The 16,097-nt window shown below is 36.6% G+C and overlaps 1 protein-coding gene across 1 annotated transcript in view; it reads left to right on the forward strand.

Moving 5' to 3' along the window:
* Positions 1-251: 251 nt before the first annotated feature.
* The window catches only part of CAND1 (cullin associated and neddylation dissociated 1), a 40,757-nt gene continuing 24,911 nt past the window's right edge, over positions 252-16,097 (forward strand). The window contains exons 1-2 of the mRNA XM_081061197.1: positions 252-667; positions 9,237-9,380. Coding sequence (XP_080917323.1) covers positions 600-667; positions 9,237-9,380 — 212 coding nt within the window. The 5' untranslated portion in view covers positions 252-599. The remainder of the gene's footprint in view (positions 668-9,236; positions 9,381-16,097) is intronic.

The raw sequence follows: 16,097 nt of genomic DNA on the forward strand, positions 1-16,097 counted from the left end.
TCAGATTACGGCACACCCGTCCCACTCGCGCCCCGTCCTTTAACCGTCGCTTTTAAGTCTCGCGAGAACACCCCCTTTCGGTCGTTGTCATGCCTCCTGAAAGGAGGTCCCTGCGAAGACAGACACAAGCTTCAGCCAACAGGATCGTCCTTTAACTAGTGTCTCTACAGCGTGCGTGGGGAGACCTCCGTGAACCCTGACCTCAGCTTCCGTAGCGTCCCGCGTCTACTGCCTCCGCCCCCGGCGCGAAGGAGGCGGGTTTTGGCCCTTGGCCCCGGGGAGCGAGTGCAGAGGGAGTGGGAGCGAGACGGGCCCGAGTGGAAGTGTCTGGCTCCCGGGAGAGGCCCTGCTGTACTCTTTGCTTCCCATGAGCTCGTTGTGCAGCGAGCAGTGCCGTCGTTAGGTCGGCCCCGTAGCTTCTGCTTCCCCCGGGACAGGCCCACGCCTCGCCGGGGAGGGAGCAGCCGGTCGAGGCGCCTCCCTAGTCTGCGTCGGCGTCGCGCTGCGACCCTGGAAGCGGGAGCCGCTGCGAGCGAGAGGAGGAGCGGCGGCGGGCAGCAGCCTCAGCAGCGCCAGCGGGCGGGATCGAGGCCGTCAACATGGCGAGCGCCTCGTACCACATTTCCAATTTGCTGGAAAAAATGACATCCAGCGACAAGGACTTCAGGTGAGGGCGGAATGTGACCCGAAACCCACCTCGGGGTCCCCCATCCGCGGCCCTTGCCCTCGGGAAGGTCTTGCCCCACCCCTTTGGCCTTCGCCGGTTTCCCTGCGTCGCCGAGGTCCCCAGCCCCGCGCCGTGTCCCCAGGTCCGGGCCGGCCCCTCGCCCGCCACCCCCTCCCCCCATTCTTTTCTCCAGGCCGTTGCCCGCCGCCGGCCCTCGGCCCCTTGGGCGTCCCCAGTCGTCCCCGCAGCACTCGCCGTCCCCTCCTCAGACACGATTTCCAGATCTCAAGTAGCGCAGAGGGGCGAAATCCGCCCGCATGGTGGGGAAGGCAGTTGCGCCGGGCTGGGAGCTGGGGCAGCCGGGCCTGCTGGCCGCAGGCGCTAGGCCGCCCTGCCCGCCGGGGCCGAGCCGCTGCCGCTCGGACCCCGCTGCCTCCGCCTTCCCCGCGGAGGTAAGGGCGCCGGGCTGCCTCGTCGTGGACGGTTTGCTCTGTTGAGCTCCCGGTGGGTTAGGTTGTCAACTTTCTCTTTGGATTGTTTCTTCTCGTGAAGGTGGGAAGAAGGGGGAGGGCAGCCACGACAGGGGAAACTTGACTCGCAGGGTTTTCCCGCCAGCATCTCTGTCCTGTTCCCTTGTCAGCTAAAACCCGAGCGGGATCTCGGGGTTTCAGTCGTATGGTGTTTTTTTTTTTTTTTAATATGCCGAATTTCCTGCCAGAAAGGTGAGTTGGTGGCTCTTGAAACAGAAAAAGGAAGCCGAGCAAACGGGTCTGAGTGGAAGCGGCAGTGTTGTGACCTGGGGATGGCGAGCGTGATGGCAGTTCTGTTCCGGGAGGCTTGTCCCGGAGGTTCCAAACCTGCGTAACGTGCAGCCTGAAGAATTTTGTTTTCGCGGATTACCTGGGTTTCTCGCTCTCTCTGTTTTCTGGCGCTCCGTACCGTAATGGTTACGTTCCTTCCTTCTCCCCTGTCCCATCCACCTAATAAAAATGCCGATCTAAAAAAGAGCTCTTTATTTCTTTAGTACTCGTTTCGTTCCCTGAGGCTTAGTGGTTGTATTTTGTGTGCATTTTAAAGGAAAGACCGTAACAGTCCTCAAATTAAAATTGTGGCCGCCGACCTTCTTTATTTATTTATATAGTCTATGAACAGTGCGTTGCAACTTCGGAAAACATGTCCACCTCTGGTCTGCCAAGAAGAAATCTCCTGATTTGTGAAATGAGAGCCATGAAACCTGTAAAGGTCACGTTCCTAATTAAATTGATGTGCTGGCTTATTAAAATGGCCTGTGAAACACAGTTTTGGTTCTGTGACTTCAAAAGCCAGAAATGATTTTTTACAAGTTTTGCTACCTATGCAGTTTTTCACTATTGTATTTGATACTTTTAAAGGCCCATTTGCTAATACTAAAGATTTCAGTGTTGTTACTTTTTTGAGGAGACATGTTTGTTTTGGGTATTTTGATATTTTGGTTTTGTGTATTTCTCGGGGCAAAATCAAGATTATTTTTGAAAGTTACGGTTGTGTTTTTAAAGAGTTAGCATGCTTTTCCATTTGCAGCTTTGCTTGCTTCCAGTGCAAGCCACTGACATCTAAATAAACATTTGAATGAGACATATGTAAAACTAACTTTCAGCTATGTAGAGTGTGTAGTATGATGTTTTCCCCCTTCCCATTTCTGTCAATTTGGCTCATTTTGTCAAAGTACTAAATTTCATTTTGATTGTATACAGTTTCAGTCTGAAGATAGCATTTTCCCTGTAATAGTACAATTTTGTTCAACTAGTCAGACTTGTGTATGTTTATGTTTAGAATAAAGAAATCAAGTCATGTGATTTTCATATGTGATTATTGATTGAAACTTTCTTAAATTTCTTGTAAAGGAAAAAATACATGCTTTTTTTAATTATTAGAAAGAAATAATGTTTTGATGTTAAGTTCTAGTCAGTGTTGAACTTGAACGATTATCAATCAATCTGGGCTGGAATAAATCAAAACATTACTTGGAGGAGTAGTTATTCTACTGAAAGTGTAATATTGAAATATTTCTAATGGTGAGTAGTAGTATAGAAGATATATTTAGGTAGAAGATATATTTAGAAAGAATGAGTTCCAGTAATTTGGCATCATTAAGTGTTTTCATTAACTCTGCTTTAAGACTTGTGATATGCTCAAGCCATCCAGTTAACAGACAAGTCTGGAACTAAAGCACTATACAGATTACACACATTTAAGGGATTAATTAAAATGGTGAGCATTTGAAGTCAGGCATTTGAAGATTTTTCTGTACACTTTCAGTGCAGGCATTTATTTAAATACATGTGTTCTATTTTTAAAATGCTTTCTAATTTCTCATTAGAAATTTTTTTTACTTGTGTAAATAATACATAATTGGTGTAATTGTGTGTAAATGGGTACACATCAGTTTGTCTCTACAAGCTTTAAAATACCTAGTGTGAGAAGGCTATTGAGGACAAGGCTGATTGACATTGTAGACTATCTAACATGTGCAGACCACTCTACCTTGTGCTAAGGGGAGAGGAAGACAATACATCTAAAAGGAAGAAAAAAATTTTATTTTCAGAGAACGAGTGGACTCCAAAGAGAAAACCTACTGGTCATAAGATACGGGCCCTAGCCATGTAGGATTCTTTGTTATAAACTATCTGTGAGATCTTGGGCAGGCTACTTAATTTGGGATTAAATTTTCACTCGAGAGACTTGTACATGGGTGATTACAAAAGGTCCCTTATAGGCCTGGAATTTCAGGTGTCTGGATAACTACATCGTTCAGTAATGCAAAGAAGGTCAAGAAACGGGTGCAAGCTTCAAAATGTTAAATTGTCAGCATTTTTAAAGAATCCTTTTTGGGCCTTAAATCATAGGCTCAATTTATTGGAAAAAACAAAACAAAACAACTAATGCCCTTTTTCTTTCGTGTTTAGTATATTCTGTATTCTTTTAAAATGGGATATTTATTAAGGTCTAGTGCCAGTAGATAGGTGATTCTGTAGATACCAGAATGAAAACTTTAATGCGCAGGAACCATGTGAATGCTCCATTTATGAATATTAATATTGAATATTCAGTGGATTTATTTTCATATACTTCATCAGCTGAATTAAAGTTTTCCAAGTAATCAAGAGCTAAAGAAAAAATTTACCATTCTTTTATCTCTCTGTACATAATAGTTAGTATTAATGCTTAGTATGGACTTTATACATTTGATCATATTTGTGTTTACAACTCTAGTAAAGTGGATACTGACAATCTCTGTTACAGCTGAGGAAACTGAAATGGTGATGTTAAGTACTTGCCCAAGATCAGTTAGACAGTAGTAGATGTGGGCTTTCCAGATACACCAGAACATGAACTGTTAACTACCATGTTATGCTACTTCTCCAGGGTTTTGACTAGGGGACATGAAGGTAAGACCTTAAATTTCAGTTCCTTCTAAGTTAGGCTAATGAAATATTTTGTGCTAAAAGACGGTTTTAATAATTCCCTAAGAGGGACTTCAAAAAGTTGATTTAGTGCTTCCCCTCAGTAAGACCTACGTGCTTGTTGAATGGTTAAGACACTATTAGAAAAAGATAAATAACCCAGGGGAATATGTAGTATTCAGGCTTAAGAGGCAGAAAAGATGAAAGCAAGGAGCCTCATGTTTGTAGAGTGATCTGAGGTCTTTAAATTCTAGGTAGAGAAAATGAATGTGAAGGCACACTATACAAAATTCTACTGGGGTGAGCGAGTAGATAATCGTGACTGGAGCTGGGGGCAAGTACTGGTCAGGAAACTGAGGGTAAGGATCTTCTTTACTAAACTGCATCCTTCAGTCTGTTTAGTGCCTTCCTTGCCCATGTGGGTTCTCAATAGATGCTTGTTTTAGTTGAGTTGGATTTTCATTCCAGATTTAAGAAAAAAACATGCAAGGATTTTGGGAAGTTTCCTCGAGAAGCCAGTGTACAATCTACTAGTCTATTTTTTTTTAAATACCATTTGATACAATCTTAAAATAATTCATTGCATTGTAGAATTTCCCAGCTTGATAATGGTTTATGTTACCAAACTTATTGATGGGTTTTGGATATTGGAAGTAATTTTTTCTTGGATGCTGTTTAAAATACTAATAAAAATCTCAGCCCTGTGAAGTAGAATTCCTGGGCTTTCTGAGCTGGAAGGGTCCTTAGAGATCCTGTAACAAAGCTGAAAGTACTGTTTGGGCATTTACAATAATGTAATAGGAAATACTAAGTGGATTTTCTGGACTCTCGTGCTTGAAGAAAAGTAGATTTAGTCAAAAGAAACAGATTTATAAAGATTAAGAAGGTGATTTCTGGGCACTTTTAAGTACTTTGCAGGTTGATGGCAATAAGTTACTTGATTTCACTTAACGTGATTTTTCTTGATATAGGTATACTGGTAACTGATTATCAGCAATGATTATGGCTCACCACTGAAAAAGAGGAGGAAGGGACCTAATTGAGGAAACTGGGGAGAAGAAAGATGACTACAAATTAGTTTTGTTTACATGAGCAATATGAAGACTGTCCCAAGTTAATTCATAACTCTAAGGGAATAAATGAGAAAAAGTGAGATAGCAGTGGTGTGTGTACAAGACCTTTGGTTCACTGGGTGATGCACTTGACCTATATTTAGATTTCTGTTGGCTACCAGGGTAAAATTGTGTTTGTCTATGAGGGAAAAGGCTGTGGTGAGAGCCCCTCATTGTGCAGTACAAGGTATCTATTTCTCCCATTTATGCTTCCCTGCACTGGATGGACGACAGATGAATAAATCCTCCCCTAAGGAACTTTCACTCCAGTAGATTAAGCCTGGTGTGTAAGTTCCAGACTAACTATATTGTTTATAACCGTGTTTGCAGAGCTTGGCACAGTTCCTGATCATGGTACCCCCAAAATATTTGTTGAAACCTGAATGACATGGTACTGTCTGTAAGATATATTCACCAGGGACTCTCACAGGAATCTGAAAGTTAACATCTTACCTTCCCTCTCAACCACCTTAAGCCTTTTTTATTCTTATTTTTTTTGTTACATTACCATCCACCAAATGCTGCGGTTGGAAAACCTTGATGTTTCCTTTTCTATCTTTCTCTCCCTTGGCCCTTTGCTGAGTATTTCTCAAATTAGTCTCCTTATCTCAGGCCTCGTTTTTATCCAACCTGTTGATAGCTTTTTCATTAGAATTTTCTTCCTAAATATCACAGCTGATCATTGCCTTCCCTACTAATTCCCATTGACTACATGATAAATTCTAAACTTCTTAGCTGTTGCCCACCTAAGCTCACTGAAACTACTCTCCCCCAAATCCCTAACAATCTCCATGTAACTAATTTAGTGTGTATTTTCTTTACTCATCTATTTGATATGTGAGCACTGTTTACCACTTTTTCTTATATAGGTGTCCCTGACACAGCTTGGGTTTATTACCTTTATAGTGAGGGAGAACACACACTGTGGGATGTCTCAGTAAGAGGGCTAGGATCTGTTTATTCAGATAACTTTGAGAAAGGTCTAAGGAAGTGGAGATTGGATGTTGTCTGAACCCGGGGTAGGGGGCCAGACCGGGCTATTCTGTCATTGGCATTGCAGAGGAAAAACTGTAATTAGTAAAGAAGTGGCAGTTGCTCAGAGAGGAGGATGTTGTTACTTTGTGTTGCTAAGTGAACTTGTCTGAAATGAATGTTCTATAAGGTTATGTACAGGAAACTGTGTTTTAGCTGTAAACCTCAGATCTGTTTGGAATAACATTCCAAAGCCTCAGATCAGTTTCTGGAGTGTAGGGGCTGCTGTTTGTTTCTTTCTGTCCTCACTTTTGGCCAAGGGCAGATGAAGTTGGGCTGTAGGACAGTAATTCATGATGTTCACATCTTCACTATTGCTGATATGTTATTGATTAACATCAGAGGAGTGGCCATTCACTGTAATCTAGTCGAACCAGGCTTATTATTATTAATCTTTTCTCCTATTGTAAGATGAGTGGTTGAACCATCTGCTGTGATAGTGGCTGTTAAATAACATTAAGACTGGACAGGATACGTATTCGACTGTAACACCCAAGTCCTGTGGATTTCCTCTTCCATTGTCCATTTGCTAACTCATTTCTTCCATCCCTCTATCCATTTCAAAAATATAGTAATTTTAACTTCATAAATCTTAGAGTTGGTTCTCATTATTCACAGTAGTTGTGTTTTATAAAGTTGCCATGAACGTTGAATTAGCAATACTGAAGCATTGCTTCTAGGGAAAATACAGGGTTAGGTTCCCATGAGCTAGTCACAGAATTTTCATCAGTTGATCAGTTCATAACGTTCTTTTATGTGTGTTTCTGTTTGAAGGCACCTTATTTAATATACATTGATTCATTAACATTAAACTCAAGGCCAACAGCACTGTAACTCATGCTGATCAAATCTCATCTAATACATGTAATTTTTTCTGGAAGACACATCACAGCCTTCTTGTACTTAAGAACACTTAGCACTGCGCTTTGGAGTCATTTTAAACAGCAAAATTACCAACGAAAAGAACAATCATGCAAAAAGTGGGGCACTAGGTAGACTGAGAAAAGGATACAGTGGTTAGTCCCCATTTATCTGCAGTTTTGCTTTCTGCGGTTTCAGTTACCCACTGTCAATTGTGGTCCAAAAATATTAAATGGAAAATTCCAGAAATAGTTAATAAGTCTTAAATTGAGTACTGTTTTGAGAAGTGTGATGAACTCTCTCGCCCTCCCGCTTTGTCCCACCTGGTACATGAAGCATCTCTGTCCAGGGAGTCCACACTATATGCTACCTGCCCATGGCCCTCTTGGTTGTCAGGTCAACTTTCCACACTGAACTCCTCCTCCATCCTTCACTGAGGTCCTGCACCCCTCACCACCGCCACACACACAAAGACAAAAAATTAAAAATGCCAAACCAGCTTTCCTCATGCAAACCCCTAGGAATCCTTTGAGGCCCAACTAGCCATCAGTTCTTTGGTGTAATCATTGCCAAATGCCCTTGAGTGTTGTTTTAAAAAACTTGTAAGATTGAAATTTGTCCATTTACCTGTCTGTCTGCCATAATGAAAAAGAGGAAGGACTGAGTCTATATTTATTATCTTAGCCCTTAGCACCATACCTAAAACAGTAAATGCTTAAAAGACATTTTACCAGTTGGCTTTTCAGTCTTCCATGGACAGCTTTCAAACTGGTCAATTTCCTTGCAAGATTTATAGTGCAATTTTTATACCAAATTAACAGAAGGAAGAAATCATTCTTAGACTTTTCTGGGTTTCAGGGTTATTAAAAAATTAATTATAACCTTATACTACATCAATCCAGTTTTTCTGATTTTAAATATTATCTATTGCTAATTTTGCTGGTGCTATTTTAACTCTTAAAAAATGTTTAACCATTAATTACAGATTTTTGAAAACCAGTGGACTTTTTTATTACACTATAACTCTGAGGTCAGGAGCCAAAGTCTATTTATCTTATCTGTCCTTTGCTCATAGGCATTTGAGTATAATAGGCAGTGAATAAATAAATGAATCTGTGTACTAGTAGAATCCCTTCAGAACCACAAAACAATTTTTTACATTGGGATTATCTGCTTTTTTACTGAAATTGATGATCACTAAGCTTTTCTTTACCCAGATGATTAGATTTCAAGGATTCTTAGAGGTGCCATCTTCAGTGGTTATTTAATGGATTTTATTTAAGTAAAATGGTTAAGATGCTTTAATGCTTTATGTGTAGAAATGCCTGCATTAATGTGCTATTCGGGTTTTTTTTGTTTTTTTACTTTCCTGAATATTATGTGGTTTTAATTTACTTAAGTTATATAATATGGGGAGGGGCCTTCCAAATAGAACTATGTCCATTTTTTAAAAGTACACGCTTAATTTACCTTGTATTATCCCAGTGGGAACATAAGCTTTTCTTTATAAGCAGCTTTACAAAATTTGCTAAGAACTGTCCTTGCATGTAGTTTAAAACTTTGTCAAATCAGCATTAAATGAATATACTAATTGCTGGAATTATCTCTAAAATTCCCTTATAAGTACTGAGCTGCTAAATTAATAAGTTGTTTTGCCAATCCTTACCACATAGTTTATTGCCTACATTGTCAGACTATCTGCATACCGTCTTTCTCCGAAAATAAGACCTAGCCGGATAATCAGCTCTAATGTGTCTTTTGGAGCAAAAATTACTAGGTCTTATTTTCGGAGAAACAGGGTATTACTTAGAAAGGTATTCGTAATGTTCATAGTTAAAGGCTTCCTAGGTAAAATTCAAATCACATGCAAAGAAAAAGTTAAGAGGAGCTTTTCTCCCTCTAAAAGCAATGATGCAATTAATTAGAATGAAAGTTCACTCACTGTAAATCCTGTCAGTAAATATGAAATCAGGATTAACCTGGGGAAGAAAAATTTTTTTTTAAAGAGTATGTGAGGAGATGAGATAGACAGATATGAATGACAGCATTGGATTTGAAAATCGTCTATTTAATTGATGCTTAACATTTTTAAATTATCAACAAATTTTTATTTTTTGATAGGTTTATGGCTACAAATGATTTGATGACAGAACTGCAGAAAGATTCCATCAAGTTGGATGATGATAGTGAAAGGAAAGTAGTGAAAATGATTTTGAAGTTACTGGAAGATAAAAATGGAGAGGTACAGAATTTAGCTGTCAAATGGTAAGTTACCCCTTCAACCCTGTTAAAATACTAATAATTGGTAAATTATCTTAGTTTGTACTATGTCTTTCTGGAGTGGGTAACTGGCGAGTATTTAATGTTTGTACTTGGTACATATGATACATTTCTCTGTATTGACTAAATATAGCCTTTCATGGTATTTTATTTTGTAAGAAGTAACATTTAGAAAACTCCAGAAAGAGTGGTTCTTGCTCTTGTTTGACTTGATTTTTTAGCTGGATTAAAAGACCTATTTCTATATTCCAGTGTGGGGAAAATTTAAGAACCAGTGATTAAAGGAATTAAAAAAGAAAAATGAACAGCAGCAGTTAAAACCATAGTTAACATAAATCAACACTGATGATAAAATAGTTACAAAGAATCTTTACTAAAAGTTGTGGGAATTCTGATTGTCTGTGTGTGTACAGTGCAGTAGGAGCATATTGTTAGGCATGATGCTAACATGAAAACTTGAAAGGTGACTCATTCTTAGTAATATGGTACAAAATTTGAATTCTCAGTAAATTCTATTAATGTACCTATTTAATTTATACATACCAAGTATTGGTAACCCCTAACAATTTACATAGTAAGTTGTTAATAAGTATAACCTTTAGTTTCATATAAAAATTAAATTATGGAATTTTATATCATTTTGTATGTCATACAACATTTGATATCAATTTAAATAAATCAGTGTCTCCTTGCTCCTTTATTGGATTTTCTTATAAAAGTTTTAAATTTGTTTTAGGCTAACCTATTACATACTTGATATAAAAGCATGCAAAAACATGAGAAATCATTGGTCAGCATAGAATTTTTAGGCATGCAGTACAGCTTTCTTGAATCTGTTTCTTTAACTTGAGATTTTTGCAAGTTTAAAATAAAATGGGTCTTCAAAAATAAGTTGCAATGAGTCTCCAATTTTACTTTGATCGTTATTTTTATCTTTTAATTCTTTTGCCACGTGCTTAATAAACACAGTTAAGTTTTGTTCAAAATGTATCCTGAACATTTACCAGCCTTTAAAAATAATGACAAAAGGTAGTCTGCCCCAGAGGTATGTAGGTCTTAATCACTTGAATATGAATCTTTACTCATACAAATCTGAGCTTTGGATCTTTTGATGATCTTTTATACTTAAAATTAACAGGTTGTGGGGGGGGGAGAAATGACATTCAAGAAAATAAGAGAAGAATTAAGATATAAGCAAAAGTAGTAAATTAGGAGATAAAACCTAAAATCTGCTTCTTGGAGGAGGGAAATCCCAATAGATAGATAAATTACTAAGTAGCCTTATCAAGCAATTGGGAAAATTGTCAAAGAATCATCCAAAAGAAACCCAGGCCCAAATTTTCACACTCTTTGAAAGCTCAAACAATGGATACTTTCAGTACACACAGTTCTAGTACTATTTCAGAACAGAAAACATGAAAAACTTCCAGTCTTTTATTTAAACCAAATACTGATAACAAATCCTGACTAAAGATAACCCTAAAAAAGAAAACTATAGACCATTTTCACTTAAATGTTCAAAATAAAATCCAACAATATATTAAGTGTAACATACTATGATCAAGTGAGGTTCATCCCAAAAATATAAGGGTAGTTCAATATTATGTGTTTTATTAATATATTTATTTCATCATGTTAATAGAAGAAGAAAAAACTATCTGGTTAGTTATGAAGGCACTGATAAGATTCAACATTAATCCTTAATTGAAAAACAAAAAACCAACACTTAGGCTACCTTGGATAATTAGAGGAGTGAAGCACCTTCCAAAAACCAGCATCAGACTTAATGTGTATGTCATTTGGGGAAGAACAGGTCAGGAATGTTGTATCTCACTAGAAGGCATTCATTCTGTTTCAAGTAAAGCATTTAATAACATGGAATTGATAGTACCTTTTTTAACATTAAAAGTTCACAAACACACACATTCATACCATAACCCAAAAGCCAATAAATTACCAGATACCTTCACACTAAAGTCGGAAACTGGGCAAAGATGTGTCTCTATCTTTGCCACATTTCTTTTGAAGGTATTAGTACTATAAGACAAAGGGGAAAAAGTAAACGCATAAGAATTGAAAAAGGAAAGTGGGAAACATCAAGTCAAGAAAAAAATTTAAACAATAAGAATTCGGTGAAGTAACAGGATGAAAAATTAATGAACAAAAATCAGTGGCTTTCATATAAGCAAATAATGACCAGCTGGAAGATACCGTGGAAGCAAATGTCCATTTATTACAGCAAGGGAAAGACAAAATGCCTAGGAATAACTATAACATATGTTACAATGGTGACCCTGAGTAAGGGTATTGTATGGTATAAAGGAAGGTTACAGTTTTATATTTTTCAAAACTTACATGAAGGAAAACTTAAATACTCCTAACCAATAAAAAAAAAAAATGTATTTGGAATAAATGGAAGGACATCCCATGTCCTTAGATTAGGATAACTCAGCAAAGTTGTCAAGTTGTCCAGGTTAATTTAATGCTAACTTAATTGTAAAAATTTTTTCTCCACAAGCTAGACAAGTTGATTGTAAAGTATATTTTGATAGGAAGGAGAAAAGTGGAAGAGTGTTTGCTCAAGATAATTCTTTGTTCAAGAAAACTCTGAAAAAATATAAAATATAACAGTTGCTAGAGTTGGAGTTGCTTACTAGATAGGAAAACATACTGTTACGTTTCTCTACTCAAAGCAGTGAAATAGGCTTTAACAGACCAGTGGAGTAAAATAAAATGGAAAGTACATGATGAAGGTGGCATTACTGGTGAAAAGTTGTATCTTTTTTTCAGAAGACTGAATGACCATTTGAAACGGATAAAATTGTATTCTTACGTCACATACAACATTTCTACCTAAAGGTCACCATTGTTTTGTTCACCTTAAGTTAGTTTTGCCTGTTGTAGAACTTCATATTAATGGAGTCATACAGTATGCTCTTTTGTGTCTAGCTTTCTTCACTCGCGTAACATCTGTAAGATTTATCCATGTTGGGTGTATTAGTATTTCATGACTTTTTATTACTGATTAATAGTCCATTGCTACCACAGTCTGTTTATACATTTGGTTTCTTTCTAGGGTTTGGTATTGTGAATAAAGATAAATTGACCATTCTCTTCCGAATCCTTTTAGTATATGTGTCTTTATTTCTTATGGATAAATACCTAAGTTTGAAATTGCTGTTCATTTAGATTTTTTAAGACACTGCCAAATTGTTTCTCAAAGTATTTGTACCATTTTACATGAAAGTACCAGCTCCACATTGTCACCAACACTTGGTTGTGTCACTCTTTAATTTTAGGCATTCTAGCAGCAGAGTTCTTCATATATTCTGGGTACAGGTCCTTTGACACATGTCCTGTCAATATTTTCTCCCAATTTGATGAGTTTAAGTTTTTAATTTTAGTTTTAAATTTAGTTTAAAAATAACCATAAAGGTGTGGGTCTATTTCTACACTTTTTTCTTTTCAGTTGATCTATTTGTCTATTCTTATGCCAGTACAACAGTTTTATTAGCATAGTAGCTCAGGCTTTTTCAACCTTGGCACTATAACGTTTTGGGCCAGATAATTCTTTGTTGTGAGGAGTTACCTGTGTATTCTGTGTATTTTGGGATGTTTAGCAGTTTCTTGGCCTTTATCCGCTAATTGCCAGTAGCATTCCTTGTTCTCTCAGTAGCTAGTGGCAACCAAAAATGTCTTAATATATTGCCAGATGTCTGCTACAGGGTGAAAATCGCCCTTGGTTGAGAAATGCTGCCGTAGATTTATGGCAGTCTGAAGCAAGGTAATGTGTTTCCCAGCATCATTTTTTTCTTTCCCAAGAGTATTTTGATTTTTGGGGTTCTTTGTATTTCCATCTAAATTTTCGAATCACTTTGTCAATTTCTATTTTTTAAAATAAGCTTGCTCAAATTTCGATTGAGATTGGGCTGAATGAAGCTATAGAAATTGTTGAAGGGAACCAACATCTTGAAAGTAACTGAATCTTTTAACCATGAACTGCGGTATCTCATTTTTCTGTTGATTCCTCAGGATTTTCTATCTAAATAATTGTCATCAGTGAGTATTTCCTCTTTTTAATCCTGATTTTGTTAATTTGTGTTTTCTATCTCTTTTTTTACCCCCTCAATTCCTCTAGTTAGGGAATTACCAACTTTACTACTCATATCAAAGAACTGATTTTAGTGTTTGATAATTTTTTCTGTTGTTTGTTGCCTGTTTCATTGATTTCATCTCCTTGTTAGTACTTTCCTTCTACTCTTTCTAATTAATAAACATTTAAAGGCATATATTTTCCTCTTAAGTACTTGAGCTACATACTGCAAATTGTGGTATTATTCAATTTGAAGTATTTTTAATCTCCACTGATTTTTCTTTGATCCATTGGTTATTTAGAAACAATTTTCAAATCTTTGAATATTATTTAAATGTTTATTTCTATTTTTACTGGTTTCTGATTTAATTCCACTATAGTAAGAGAACCATCTATACTCTAAGATTTCAGAGTGGTTTTGTTTTGTCTACTTACTGAGATTTGCTTTATGGTTCAGCATATGATAGGTCTTGGTGAATGTTCCATGTACAAATAAAAGAAAGTGTATTCTGCAGTAGTTGGGTACAGTGTTTTATAAATGTAATTAGATCAGGATAGTAGACGGTGTTGTTCAGATTTATATGCCTAAGCGATTGTTTTCTTTTCTTGATACTAAATACTGAAAGAGGGATGTTAAAATTTCCAAATATGATTGCCAATTTATCAGTTTCTCTTTAATACTGTTGATTCTCTTTCAAGTACTTTAAAGCTATATTACTATATGCACATGTATATACACATTTATAATTGTCCTTTTGATGTTTGGCCTTTTTGTGAATATAAAATGTTGCTCTTCAAAAGATACACCTTATCTTGAAATATATTTTCTCTTATGTTAATATAGCCACTGCAACTTTTTTAAGATTATTGTTTGTATAGTGTATCTTTTCTATTACTTCATTTTGAATCTGTTTTTATTTTCAAATTAACCATCTTTTCCCGAAAATAAGACCTAACTGGGAAATAAGCCCTAGCATGATTTTCCAGGATGACATCCCCTGAACATGAGCCCTAATGCGTCTTTTGGAGCAAAACTTCATATAAGACCTGGTCTTATTTTTGGGGAAACATGGTATGTACCTTATAGACAGCAGATAGTCCACTGACATTTGTTGTAAATACTGATATGGTTGGGTTTAAATATGCTGTTTTGCTTATTGTTTCCTTTTAGTTGTTCCTATGAGAGGGGTGTGTGTGTGTTTTCCTGCCTTCTTTTGGGTTAATCAAGTTATAGCAACAATTCCCAAAATTTGATATGGGGGTCCCTGGGACATCTCATGACCCTGAAAGTGACAAAACCTGTTATATGAATAATACTGAAGTGTTATTTTCCTTTTGAGTCTCCTTTTCTCATAAGTGTACAGAAAATTTTCCAGAGGCCACATGATATGAGATATTATAACAGATTGAATGCAAGAGCAGATAGGAGATTCAGTTGTTTTCTTTTAAGCCCTAACATTGATTTGCAAAAATGTAAAATTTTGTCACTTTTTTATTTTTTGGAGAATATAATTATTTTTCTTAAAAACGTTATGTTAACTTATAATGGGTTTACTGTTACTTTTAATTTTTTATATGGTAAATTTTTGACAGATACAGCTGACGTACAGAAAAGTTGTTTCTGGTCTTCATTGATTTTAGATGTGTTAAAAGGGTTTCTGAAACCAAAACGTTGGGAATTACTGTTTTACAATATTTAACTTTGATTTGCTTTGTTGACTTTTTAGCTATATCACTGCATTTTTTTTAATTGTCACTCTAGGCTAAGGATAAATTGTATTTTAAATTTATCACAATCTATTAAAAGTTAATATTGTACCCCATGCTATAAATTATTTAAATCTTGCAGTAACATTTTTTCATTTACTTCCTCATTTGTGCTACTATTTTATATATATTTGTGTGTGTGTTTTTGTCCATAGGGCAAAAAATATATAATTTTTAAAGTGCAGTCTTTTATGTATACACACATTTACCATTTCTGGTGATTTTTATTCTTTCTTGCAAATTTGAGTTACTCTCTGGCTTTATTTTCCTTTACCTTAGAGAACTTTCTTTGGTAATTCTTGTGATATAGGTCTGGTGGCATTATATTCTCAGCTTTTATCTGAAATTGTTTTAATTTATCTTCAATTGAAAGGGTAATTTCACTGGATATGGAATTCTAGGTAGACAGTTTTCCTCTGGTCTTAGTTCTGTCACTACCTGGCATTAAAATTGTTTTCTAAAATAATAGTTTTAGAGGTTTACTGTTGTTCAACAAAACTATTTTGTCATTAATGGAAGCTAGAACTCTTTAAATTCATTTTTGCAATTCCTTTTATTGTCACTCCCCATTTTCATTCTTTCTTGTTAGGTTCTCTACATATATATACCATGTCTTTGTTGTCACTGCTGTCATTTTGGATTGGGCTATTCTTGGATTTCTCCAATCTTTCTGTTTATTTTTCTTCGTGTCTCTTAATTCCTCAATTTCTTTCCCTACTACTTCTCTAATAAAGCAATTAGTCAGTGTTTGTTTATTGAACCTATATAGAGGGTGCCAAACAAATGTATACACATTTTAAGAAAGAAAAAAACTATTAAAATTGTAATACTCAATATAGACT

Source organism: Rhinolophus hipposideros (genome assembly GCF_964194185.1).
Source record: "Rhinolophus hipposideros genome assembly, chromosome: 9".
Classification (NCBI taxonomy): Eukaryota; Metazoa; Chordata; class Mammalia; order Chiroptera; family Rhinolophidae; genus Rhinolophus; species Rhinolophus hipposideros.